At 36.5% G+C, this 13,969-nt stretch overlaps 1 protein-coding gene across 4 annotated transcripts in view; it reads right to left on the reverse strand.

Annotated features, from left to right (window-relative positions):
* Positions 1–13,969, reverse strand: part of RUFY2 (RUN and FYVE domain containing 2) — a 42,745-nt gene that overhangs the window by 6,514 nt on the left and 22,262 nt on the right. For all 4 annotated transcript variants that reach the window (XM_061161646.1, XM_061161644.1, XM_061161643.1 and 1 more), the window contains exons 14-16: positions 7,447–7,576; positions 7,073–7,167; positions 317–365 (exon numbers count right to left, since the gene is read on the reverse strand). In XM_061161646.1, the coding sequence (XP_061017629.1) occupies positions 317–365; positions 7,073–7,167; positions 7,447–7,576 (274 nt within the window). The remainder of the gene's footprint in view (positions 1–316; positions 366–7,072; positions 7,168–7,446; positions 7,577–13,969) is intronic.

Here is a 13,969-nt window from a genome sequence, read left to right on the forward strand (position 1 = left end):
AGATCAAAAACTAGTAAGTAACAGACTGGCTCAGGAATTTAAGGATTATCAAATCCAAAGTCAATTGCACTCTAACCATGCCATACTTCATAGGAAAGTAGACAAAACCATTTCTAAGGTCATTTCCAACATGAGGAATTTTAATAATGTGTTCTAGAGGTATAGGGACGAGGTGGACCCCATCATACAAGCTCCCCATTCAGTGCTTCTGCCTCTGTATATCCTAAGATTCAACAACAGTACACAGGGCTTTACCTTCTGCTGGAAACTCACAGATATCCATACTTTCCTACTTGAGGAAAATACTTAAACTCACCTGCAATGCTTTGTTGGCTTCTTTTATGTCTTCGATTTTAAGTTTTGATCTAAAAAGATTATAAATTGGTTCAAGTTTCAGTACACATTTTAAAACACAGAACATCTAGTAATTCCTTAGAAAGTACTGAATTTTCATAGGATATAAAACTGTGTCTACTATATTATTCTAATAATCTTCTTTGGCTAGTGGGATTATATTTAACATTTTCGTATTACTTCTTAAATGACCTAAAGCAAAAATAGTTTTGAGATTTAAAATTTGCTTTTTTTAAAGAAAGAATGTTGGAATTTTCATGTGGTTATGACTATTAATGATAGCTATCATTTATTGTAGCTGTAAATAAATAGTTGAGGTACCAGACACTATGCTATAAACTTTGCATGTGTAATCTCATTTAATCTTCAGAAACACTTATAAAGATGAAGAGAGTGAGGTCTTATGAGGTTTAGTCACTTGTAGCAAGTCACAAGATGGTAACTGAGGAAGCCAGGACTTAAACCCTCATCTCTGAGACCCAAAAGCCGGTGAGTTAATCATTATGAATACTCTTTATGTAGCACATGCTACAGAGTGGTAAGTAACAGTGGATATATTAAGAAAGATATAATACTTTTTTAACCTTTTAAAAATATGTGTTAGTTAACATGCAATATTTATCTGTGATCTCAATACCCAGACATGATCATCTCCACATGTCAATGAGTATATGTATTTCAAATGGAAAAATTATTTACGTAGTTCCCTATATGACTTAACAATATATCCTGAAAGGCTTAGAGCTACTGACTTGTTATTAAGTATCTGCCACATCATTATATTAAATGGTTACATAATATACCACAAAAAAGAATGTAAAGTATGCAATTTACATCATTACCTACTGATGAATTTTCAACATGTTTCAAATCTTTTTGCCATAAAATTATTCATTAAAATTGAAATGACCAAAACATTTGTATTATTTTTCTTAACAACTTAAAAATGAAATAACTGGATTAAAACATACATAAAATACTAAGTCTGAAGCAGAACATTAGGAACTTGCTTTGCCCTACAAGTGTTCTTTGTTCCAAAACTTAAAAACAGTGTTAGTCTTTTATCTAGCTCATAACAACTCTTACAGTGGGAATAATAAATGTAAAATCACACAGTGTAAAAATACTAACAGAGTAATCAAATTTTCTTAGCTGAACTCACATCTACAAAAAGCACCCAAGGGAAACTGATGCTGATGGGAATTTTGGCCACAATAGTATATATGGAAAAACTGAATATGGAATAAAAATAGCTTACTTAATGGTGTTCACTACAGAAATACTTTCTATATGAAAACTTACAGGTGTTGATTTATTTCTGGTTAAAATGCCTTTATTCACAAATCGGACCCTAAAAAGCATGCTGCCCCTTCCACCCTGATAGAAATTGCCGAACTATCCTAAAGAAAGAGAGTATCAGTTACAGTTCCAACAAACACAATGTAAAACAACACCTTTTCCTTGTCCTAGGCAGGGAACAGATGTCTGTATTATTCATTTTAATTAAATTCCATTTCGGAATATGTATTTAAGTTTCTGAAAATATTTGACCACAGCATAAAAAAGCATAGAGAAAGGTCAAAATAAAACATGAGAATGTAATAAATGTGATACAATCAATTATGACACTATATGAAAACATCCCTAAATTATATAAGCCTCAGATAATCCTGAAATTCCTCTATGAAGGAAAAAAATCTGTAAGTTTCTTTATATGCAAAGAATAGCATCTACAGAATACGACATTGGAAGAGTCCTGGTAATTTATTCTTCACTAAAAGTTTTTCTTCTTGGAATTTAAGCCTCAGTGAGGATAAGGGAGAAGCTGGTTTTTTCCTCTTTCAGTTATTTTAAATTGTCAGTAATTATGACACAGATTAGTCTAGATTTTTCTTTTTCCAATATTTCATCCTAAAATTTCACATTCCATGTTTTCTCCAAATATTAATATTTCAGGTTTATTACTTTAATCTTCATACTAGACAGTTTATCTACAATTATAACTTATTCAGAATAATTAACTTTTTTTTTCCCCCACACCATGCTCATGTGGGATCTTAGTTCCCCAAGCAGGGATCAAACCCAATCCACCTGCAGTAGAAGTAAGAAGTCTTACCCACTGGGCTGCCAGGGAAGTCCTGAATAATCAACATTTAAAGCTGTTCAAAATCTATCAAAATTTCTCTTTGTAAGAATCCTTCAATAAGAAATCAATTAAGAATAAATATGTCATTATCAAAAGTACTTTTCAAATTAAAGTTAATCATTTATGTTTTAAGTTGCTGGTTTAGATGTAAGCACTGGGAAGTAACTTTCAGGTCCATCCTGTTCATCTTACAGACAAGAACACTGATCTTCTGCTTGAGACGAGGAAAGGTACTGTGCTGGGTGCTTTTGCATACTTATTTTGTTAATCAGAAAAAGAACCCTATAGGTATTTTATAACTCTCCAATTGACAAATGGAGAAAGGGATATTATAACTCTCCAATTTACAAATGTAGAAATGAGCTTAAAGAGCTTAAATAAATGGCCCTAAGTCACATGGCTGGTAAAACCTAAAAGGGATACTTACTCCTGTGAGTGACATTCAGTTCAGGTCAGTCAGTCATGTCCAACTCTTTGTGACCCCAGGGACTGCAGCACACCAGGCTTCCCTGTCCATCACCAACTCCTGGAGCTTACTCACTCATGTCTGTTGTGTCGGTGATGCCATCCAACCATCTCATCCTCTGTCGTCCCCTTCTCCTCCTGCCTTCAATCTTTCCCAGCATCAGGGTCTTTTCAAATGAGTCAGTTCTTTGCATCAGGTGGCCAAAGTATTGAAGTTTCAGCTTCAGCATCAGTTCTGCCAATGAATATTCAAGACTGATCTCCTTTAGGATGGACTGGTTGGATCTCCTTGCAGTCCAAGGGACTCTCAAGAGTCTTCTCCAACACCACAGTTCAAAAGCATCACTTCTTCGGCGCTCAGCTGTCTTTATAGTCCTACTCTCACATCCATACATGACTACTGGAAAAACCATAGCTTTGACTAGATGGACTTTGTTGCCAAAGTAATGTCTCTGCTTTTTAATAGGCTGTCTAGGTTAGCCACAGCTTTTCTTCCAAGGAGCAAGTGTCTTTTAATTTCATGGTTTCAGTCACCATCTGCAGTGATTTTGGAGCCCCCCAAAAATAAAGTCTGTCACTGTTTCAATTGTTTCCCCATCTATTTGTCATGAAGTGATGGGACCAGATGCCATGATCTTAGTTTTCTGAATGTTGAGTTTTAAGCCAACTTTTTCACTCTCCTCTTCCACTTTCATCAAGGGGCTCTTTAGTTCTTTGCTTTCTGCCATAAGGGTGGTGTGATTTGCACACGTGAGTTTATTGACATCCCGGCAATCTTGATTCCAGCTTGTGCTTCATCCACCCCTGCATTTCTCATGATGTACTCTGCATATAAGTTAAATAAGCAGGGTGACAATACACAGCCTTGATGTACTCCTTTCCCTATTTGGAACCAGTCTGTTGTTCCATGTCCAGTTCTAACTGTTGCTTCTTGACCTGCACACAGGTTTTTCAGGAGGCAGGTCAGGTGGTCTGGTATTCCCATCTCTTGAAGAATTTTCCACAGTTTGCTGTGATCCACACTGTCAAAGGCTTTGGCATAGTCAATAAAGCAGAAGTAGATGTTTTTCTGGAACTCTCTTGCTTTTTCGATGATCCAGCAGATGTTGGCAATTTGATCTCTGGTTCCTCTGCCTTTTCTAAATAGAGCTTGAACATCTGGAAGTTCACGGTTCACATACTGTTGAAGCCTGGCTTGGAGAATTTTGAGAATTACTTTACTAGCATGTGAGATGAGTGCAATTGTGCGGTAGTTTGAGCATTCTTTGGCATTGCCTTTCTTAGGGATTGGAATGAAAACTGACCTTTTCCAGTCCTGTGGCCACTGCTGAGTTTTCCAGATTTGCTGGCATGTTGAGTGCAGCACTTTCACAGCGTCACCTTTTAGCTCCACTGGAATTCCATCACCTCCACTAGCTTTGTTTGTAGTGTTGCTTGCTAAGGCCCACGTGACTTCTCATTCCAGGATGTCTGGCTCTAGGTGAGTGATCACACCATCATGGTTATCTGGGTCATGAAGATCTTTTTTGTATAGTTCTGTCTATTCTTGCCACCTCTTAATATCTTCTGCTCTTCGAATTTTGAAATGGTTGGGTCCATACCATTTCTGTCCTTTATTGTGCCCATCTTTGCATGAAATGTTCCCTTGGTATCTCTGATTTTCTTGAAGAGATCTCTAGTCTTCCCCATTCTATTGTTTTTTCCTCTATTTCTTTGTATTGATCACTGAGGATGGCTTTCTCATCTCTCCTTGCTATTCTTTGGAACTCTGCATTCAAATGGGTATATCTTTCCTTTTTCCCTTTGCCTTTCGCTTCTCTTCTTTTCTCAGTTATTTGTAAGGCCCCCTCAGACAACCATTTTGCCTTTTTGCATTTCTTTTTCTTGGGGATGGTCTTGATCACTGCTTCCTGTACAATGTCACGAACCTCCGTCCATAGTTCTTCAGGCACTTTGTCTATTAGATCTAATCCCTTGAATCTATTTGTCACTTCCACTGTATAATTGTAAGGGATTTGATTTAGGTCATACCTGAACGGTCTAGTGGTTTTCCCTACTTTCTTCAGTTTAAGTCTGAATTTGGCAATAAAGACTTAATGATCTGATCCACCGTCAGCTCCTGGTCTTGTTTTTGCTGACTGTATGGAGCTTCTCCATCTTCGGCTGCAAAGAATATAATCAATCTGATTTCGGTGTTGACCATCTGGTGATGTCCATGTGTAGAGTCTTCTCTTGTGTTGTTGGAAGAGGGTGTTTGCTGTGACCAGTGCTTTCTCTTGGCAAAACTCTATTAGCCTTTGCCCTGCTTCATTCCGTACTCCAAGGCCAAATTTGCCTGTTACTCCAGGTATCTCTTGACTTCCTACTTTTGCATGCCAGTCCCCTATGATGAAAAGGACATCTTTTATGGGTGTTAGTTCTAGAAGGTCTTGGAGGTCTCCAGAGAACTGTTCAACTTCATCTTCTTCAACATTACTGGTTGGGGCATAGACTTGGTTTACTGTGATACTGAATGGTTTGCCTTGGAAAGGAACAGAGATCATTCTGTCATTTTTGAGTTTGCACCCAAGTACTGCATTTCAGACTCTCTTGTTGACTATGAGAGCTACTCCATTTCTTCCAAGGGGTTCTTGCCCACAGTAGTAGATATAATGGTCATTTGAGTTAAATTCACCCATTCCAATGAATGATAATTCAGTTCAGTTCAGTCGCTCAGTCATGTCTGACTTTGTGACCCCCCATGCACCACAGCACGCCAGGCCTCCTTGTCCATCACCAACTCCCGGACTCCACCCAAACCCATGTCCATTGTGTCGGTGATGCCATCCAACCATCTCATCCTCTGTTGTCCCCTTCTCCTCTGGCCCTCAATCTTTCCCAGCATCAGGGTCTTTTCCAATGATTCAGCTCTTCGCATGAGGTGGCCAAAGTATTGGAGTTTTGGCTTCAACATCAGTCCTTCCAGTGAACACCCAGGACTGATCTCCTTTAGGATGGACTGGTTGGATCTCCTTGCAGTCCAAGGGACTCTCAAGAGATATAATGGTCATCTGGGTTAAATTCACCCATTCCAATGTATGACATTAATGAATGCTAATTTTAAAATTTAGTCATAACTTGAAAATGCAGATCCTGAATGGTAAGCTTAAAAACTATTTCTGAACTATTAACTTTCCCTTTCAACAAAATTAAATGTCTCATATTATTCTGCATGACCTGCACCCTCCCAACCTCACTTCATTTTACTTTTTTCTTTTTTGGCTGCGTCACTTATAGGATCTTAGTTTCCTGACCAGGGATCGAACCCACAACTCTGATGTGGAAACGCAGAGTCTTAACCACTGGACAACTACGGAAGTTCCCTTTTGATGCTCTTTGAATTTTCTAACCATATAAAACATCAAAGGGATTTATTTAAGTGATAGAATTATGGGTCACTGTAGCTTTCTTTAATTTTCTGTATTCTAAAAAAAAATGATACTTTTTATTTTCTAATGTAACAGTGGTATATTCAATACTAAATCAAACCTTCCAGCATTTACCTGAGATATTTGACAATATGTTCAATCAGGGCACAGAGATGAAGCTAATCCCAAACACAGACAATGTGGAACAAGGAGGAAAATGTGAGAAAGACAGAAATCCATTTCTCCTTCTTGTCCTCATAGAAACCCAGTAACACTTCAGTGTGATAGAACCAACCATACTGTATGAAGTTAAGCCCCAACTACAGACAGCATCAAATACATCCACTTTTCACAATGGTGGCTCCTTCGCAGAACAGTCTGAAAAAGATCTCTCCAACAATTCTGAAAATTTGACTTCTGAGAAAAATATGATTTGGAGAAATTAAACAATAGTCTTAGATTTCAGCTACTGGAAAATGTTTGGACCTAAGAGCTATGTGCATTTTAGAACATAATTTTTAACACAATCTCTCCCCAGTGCACACCCTTATCTGTTAATCTTGAAGTTTTTGTTTGGCTTTGTTTCTAATAGTTGATATCTTCCTTTTTTATATTAAACTTTTATGCCTATTTGGTTTGGCACACTCATAACTTTATAAAAGTCAATGACTACTTAGTAAAAGGAAAAAAGAGAAATTACTCGCTAAGTTTGTTGCCAAGTTCTTGAAGAGCTTGCTCCTGTTCGTGATATATTTTTTTCAACTGCTGATTTTCATCCTGGAGGTTAAGGAACTCCTTCAAAATAATAAAAGACAGAAAATGCAATTTAAAAGAAACAAACTCCACATCGTACACATACCATTCAAGGACAGGAGTGTATCCTTCAGCTTTTTATAAAAAATAACTGCTCTATTTACTATCAACTATTTTCCATTCATTTAATCCCCTTAATGATATTTTTAAAGAAGACCACTATACTTCGTTTCCTCTGTATACATGTAAATTATAACTTGATTGTCTTTTCAAGTAACTTTCATCACGATAGGATTTTTAAAGTTTACCACTATTACTTACTTTTTTAAGAGTAATGATCTGTTGGGTCTCATTTCTGAGATGAGATACGGTATCTTTCTCCTTTTGAAGATCTTCCTGCAAAGTCTGTCTCCATTCCTTCTCAATCTTCAGATCGGTTTCCAGCTGCACCCTTGAATGACAAATAATACAGAGACAAGCTCAGTGCTCTTTCTTTCACGACAGCTGTATGTATTCTTTAAGAGGATCTCACTGGTTGATTACTTTCACCTTTGTAATTAAATTCTTCAGATTTTCTTTCACAAATACCTTTTAGAAAACAAGCTCAGTAGCACAAGGTTTTCAGATCTCAAATCTCAGTTAATTTGTCAATCACAAAAACCTCTTGTTATCTGTCATTTACTAATTCTACATAAATACTGGATAAGCATGGAAAATGCCTGGAAAGGCACACCGTACTATTAAGGCCTGGTTCTGTCTTAGAAATGGAACCATGTTCTGTGCCAAGAGAAAATTTTTCCAACAAACTAATGAGAAGTATTGCTCTGATTTAAGAATTACAGCAACCACTAAGTCAATTCAACATCAGTAACAGAGCAATCAATCCTGGTGTCAAGTGCTACTTGACAAGATTACAGTAACAAGATTACTGTTAGAAGCTGACCCATTACAGAACAGATCTAAGACCAAGGAGACACTGGAGGAAAATCCACACTGTCTGAAAAATGCCAGTTCACATCTGAAAGCACTACTTCATCAGTCAAACAACAGGTGCTAGCTGGAAAAACGAAAGTAATCAAAAACTCACATTTTAGGAAAGCCTCCCCAAATATTTCAATAATTATCTCATAAGCAGTTGTTAACAGGTAAGGTATACACTAATAATGCTATAGTTCCTTGTACTTTACATTTTAATTATAATGTTATGTCATAATATTGAGAATATCACAGTATTACATTGTTTTAATTTTTTGTTTCCTCATATGGTTAGCATTTCCATCTATAGCCAAATTATTTTCAGGAAAGCAAATTTGAGATTTTATAATTCAAGTTGAAGAGACAAGATACTTCAAAATGGAATTTACAAATTGTTGATAAATACTATTTCACCACAGATTTAAAAGGGATATGGAGGGACAGGTATATATTGCTAACACTGAGTAAGCAAAGTACAGTGTGTTGAGTGGCCTCATCATCCAGAATCAGAAAAAACTGAGTGAGAAAGCAAAAGAAAAACTTTGATTTTAAGTTATTTTACATATACTGTCAAAACACATGTTGATCACCAAAGGCAGAAATCATAAGGAAAAAAAGGGAAACTCTAACTATATAAAAAATACACAATGTCTAAAAAATAAAAAATAAATCTACCGCAAAATGCCTAAATGAATAAAAAAGACTATGAACAAAGTTTAAAAATAAACTATAACTTGGAAAACATTTTCACTGTCTGTGAAAGACCCAGAATAAATACATAAAGAGTTCCTACAAATAAATATTAAAAAACTGAACACCACAGAGGAAAAAAATAGAGGATATGAACTGACAATTCACAAAAGAAATACAAAAGGCTATCACTAGTAATCAAATATATCCAAAAATTAAACATTAAAGCACTTTTTTTTTCAGGCTAAATGATTCCTTGAGGTTAACTGAGATACAATGGTATAGACCTACAGTAATTGATATGATAAAATGTCCATGATGTATCAATAATAAATATAATAAACAAGATACTAAAGAGTATATAGCATATCTCCTCTTTCTAAAAAGCAAAAATATCTATGCATACCAAAAAATGATGTTCATCTATAAAGAAGAAATGTATGTCCAGGGAATCCCCTGGAGGTCCAGTGGTCAACACTCCACTGCATGGGGTGTGGTGAGTTCAATTCCTGGTTGAGGAGTTAAGAAACCAAAAGTTTTTTTCCATTTTAGGTGAAGAAAGGGAATGTGTTAAAAAAAAAAAAGGAATTTGTTTTCCTTGGATAAAGTCCCAAATGCCTATTTCTATAGAAACAGTTCCAAATTTTCTCAGCCATCAGGGATTCCTATGATCTCTAAATTGTCAACATGTTTATGCTCTACCAAAATGGCACCAAATGAGAAACAAAATTACTTTCACGGTTTCAGCAGGGACAAGTATTTCTCCCCAGCTCTACCAGCGTCCTATTGTGTAGGTTAGTCCTACTGGGAAGGGCCAGGTCCCTGGAGCCTTATTTGGGTCATCCTTTGGGCAGTGATCAAATAGAGGCAGCACTGAAGAATAAATATCAGACTTGTCTTACCTACACTTCTGTCAAACTCTAGAAAAGCAATTCAGTAACACAGATTACTAAAGTTTCAAGATTATCTTTTATTGACTGGCTAAGTGTCCCAGTCTTGCTTTTCACATTTTTCCATTTTGGCAGGGCACAAGGAATTAAACAAGAAAACCCTTGGCACCATTAATAAACTTGACGACTTAAATGTTCCTTTTGATTTCTGTGACCAAGAAAGTCCTGAAAGTGCTTTTGTGAAACTTTAAAGATTAAGAGAAAATGTTGGTTTGCTAAGTGGTTTCTTTTTTTGTGGCGGGGGGGGGGGGGCAGGTAGAAAAACGGGAGGGTTTTAGTTTCACAATGTACAAACGATGCACGGTTCCAACCAAGGTAATATTCCCTGGCCTAAAGCCTTATTCTATATACCAGCTTCTCAAAATGTTATTTTTATGGTAGATTTAAAAGAAACTTAATTTGGTTCTGGACAAGGTGGACTAAACACATTTCTACCTATCTGTCCAACTAAGTACAATTAAAAACCCCAGACATTATATATAAACAAATATAAGAATATTCTGAAAGGGGGAAGAGAAGAAAGCAGGCCAGCTAGGAACCCCAGGATTCAAGTAATAATACTGGTGAGGAGTGCCCTGAGGCTTCTTGTTGCTTCCTTAAAAGCTCAGACTGGGTGCTGAAAAATCCCACACGCACAAACAGCAATGGGCACAGATGAAAAAAGTCCCAAGGAAAGCCTACTCTCTCCTGCCAAAGAGCCAGGAATAAGCAGCCTAGCATGATAGAAACTTTATTTCAACAATAAACGCCCTACTCCAAAAAACACCAGAGGAAGAAACCATGCTCACCCCAACCACTGTCAGCAAAAGCCAAGTGGGGAGCATAATTGCTATCCTCACCTGGCAATAATGAGGTATGCCTTCCAATCCACCTGTGGTAGTATCAGAGAAAGCCAATTTGGGAGCCTGAACTTTTACCACCACCCAGCAGTAATGAGCTATCCCTCCCCAACCACACCTCTGTGATGTTGGTGGAAGTCACATGAAGAGCCTGGACTTCTATATGCATCAGTAACAAGGCATTTCTTACCCTCCACACAATGTCAGCAAAGGCCAAGTGGAGAACCCAGATTTCTACTCTTGCTTAGTGTCACTGAGGTACCTTTTTCACTCTCCTCCAGGATGGTGTCAAGAGAGACCAAAACGACAGCCTGGATTTCCATTCCCACTTCATGGTAACAAGGTACCACTTTCTCACTCCACAGTGTCAATGAGTGGAAAGCACAGATTTCAATCCCTGCCCACTAGTTAGGCACCCTTCTCCATTCCATCCAGGAACAGTCCTGGGCTTCTACCCCTACTTGGTATGAAGGGTCAGTGGTCAGTGTCTACATTCCCCTGCTGGTGTGGTTTCAGTGAACGATGCTAAAACATAAAATTTAAGGAAGATGCAGTCTTATAACATAGTTCCCAAAATGTGCAGAATGCAACTGAAAAACACTTGTTAGACCAAAACCCAGGAAAAATCTCAACTTGGATAAGAAAAAAAAAACTCAACAGATGACAAAATGTCAGATAATTCCAGATGCTGGAAGTAACTGACAAGAAGTTTAAAGCAACCATCATAAAAATGTTCCCATAACCAATTAAAAACATGCTTAAGGAACCCTCCTACCCTGTTGGAGGAAATCTAAATTGGTGACGCCAATACGGAGAGCAGTATGGAGATTCCTTAAAAAAAATAAAAACAGGGTTAGAAAAAACCCCACCTGATCCTGCAGTTCCACTCATAGGCATGTATCTGGAGAAAATCATAATTCAAAAAGATACATGCACCCCAATGTTCACTGCAGCATTATTTACAATAGCCAAGACATGAAAGAAACCTAAATGTCCATCAACAGAGGAATAGATAAAAGAAAATGTAGTATATTTCTACAATGGAATATTACTCAGCCATAAAAAAGAGTGAAATAATGCCAGTTGCAGCAATATGAATGAACCTAGAGATTATCACACTAAGTGAGGTAAGCCAGACAAAGACAAAATATCATATGATATCAGTTACATGTGGAATCTTGGGGGGAAAAAAATTACATACAAAACAGAAATAGACCCACAGACACGGAGAACAAGCTTATGATTACCAAAGGGGAAAGGTGGCCAGGGGGTGGTAAATTAAAATTTGGGGATTAATATACACACCACTATAATATAAAACAGATAACCGACAAGGTCTCACTGTATGTCAATATATGACAAAACCCACTACAATATTGTAAAGTAATTAGCCTCCAACTAATAAAAATAAATGAAAAAAAAAAAAAAGAAATACATTTTTAAATTGTAGGAATTACAATGAAAAAAAAAATAAAAAAATTAAAAAAAAAATAAAATAAAGTTTATATTTTATCTCCTCTGGGAAAAAATGAATATGCTTGAAACAAATTAATGAATAAGGAGTTTTGGAAGGAAAGAAGGAAATTTTGGAAGAAAGAATCAAATGGAAATCTCAGAACTGAAAAATACAATAATCTCAACGAATGGGATTCATTCATATATACATACATGCCATGAATCTCAGTGAATGACAGGAAAAGAAGATGAGGAAAGAATGAACTTCCAAACAGAACAACAGGGGCTTCCCTGGTAGCTCAGTGGTAAAGAATTTGCCTGCCAATGCAGCAGACAGGTGCTTGATCCCCAATCTGGGGAGATCCCACAAGTAACTAAGCTTTGTACGCCACCAACTACTGAGCCTGTGCTCCAGAGCCCGGGAGCTGCAACTACGGAGACCACACACCACAACTACTGAAGCCCGCACACCTCAGAGCCTGTGCTCTGCAACAAGGGAACCACCGCAATGGTTCCCAAGCACCGCAGCTAGAGAAAAGCCGGCACAGCAAAGACCCAGCAGAGCCAAAAATAAATAAATAAATAGTTATTAAAAAAAAAAAAAAAAAACAGAACAGAACAACAGACACTACCCAATCTGAACAAGAGAAAGAAAATAGACTTAAAAAAAAAAAAAAAGAATCATGTCAGGGTCCTGTAGGACCATTAACAAAAAATCTAACATTTATGAGAGTCCCAGAAAGGAGAGGAGAAAGCAAATGGAACTGAAAAAAAAAATCTGAAGAAATAATGGCTGAAATTTTTCCAAATCTGACAAACATAAGCCTAATTGAAGAAGCTGACCAAAGCTGAAATAGCATAAGTCCAAAGAAAGAATCTTCAATTAGAAGAACAATGATTCAGTCTACTTTTCATCAGAAATTATGAAGACCAAAAGAAAGCAGTATAACACTTTCAAGTCCTGAAAGAAAATAACTGTCAACTCAGAATTCTAAAGATATTCTGAAACTACCTTTCAGAAATAAAGTTGATATCAAGACCTCAGATGAAAGAAAACTAAGAAGTTTGCTGCCAACAGACCTACCCTAGAAAAATGGCTAAATGAACTTCTTCAGACACAAAGAAGGAAAACTTGGAGCATCATGAAGAAAGAAAGAATAATAGGAAGTTTTCTAAATTATGTTTAATGGTTGAAACACAAATTATATCATTGTCTGATGTAGTTCTCAATATTACATAGGGGAAATATTTAAGCAAATTATATTGTGAGAGTGTAAAAAAGTCTAAGTGGAAGTAAGGCTTCCACATTTCCCTCAAAGTAGTAAAACGTTGATATCAGTAGTGAAAAGTTGCAAATATATAATATAATGTCCAGAGTAACCACTTTTAAAAATCTAAACAAAGAGATACAATTAAAAATACTATAGATAAATCAAAAAGGAGTACTAAATAATGTTCAAGTAACCCATGAGAAGGCAGGAAAAATTGAATACAGGAATGAAAACAGAAAAAGTAAAACAGTAGATTTAAGCTCTAATATATCAACAATTAAACTAAATGCAAATGGGCTAAATGTATCATCAAAAGAGTGGCGAAATGGATAAAAAACATGCACTATAGGAAACTTACTTCAAATATAATGAAACAGATTAGGCTGAAAGTAAAAAGAGAGAAGATGTACATAACATTGATCTTTTGTTTACTACATAAAAACATTAATCAGAAGAAAGCAGGAGTGGCTATGTTAATATGAGATATAGTAGATTTCAGAGCAAATAAAATTACCAGAGACAAAAAAGGAACATTATAAAATGATGAAAGGTCAGTTCACCAAGAAGACAAAGAAATGCTAAATGTGCAGCCACCAAACAGAATTTCAGAATACAAGAGGCCAAAATTGATAGAACTGAAAGTAGAGATACACAAATCCACAAT

The sequence above is a fragment of the Dama dama genome, chromosome 15, assembly GCF_033118175.1.
Source record: "Dama dama isolate Ldn47 chromosome 15, ASM3311817v1, whole genome shotgun sequence".
NCBI classification, from domain to species: Eukaryota; Metazoa; Chordata; class Mammalia; order Artiodactyla; family Cervidae; genus Dama; species Dama dama.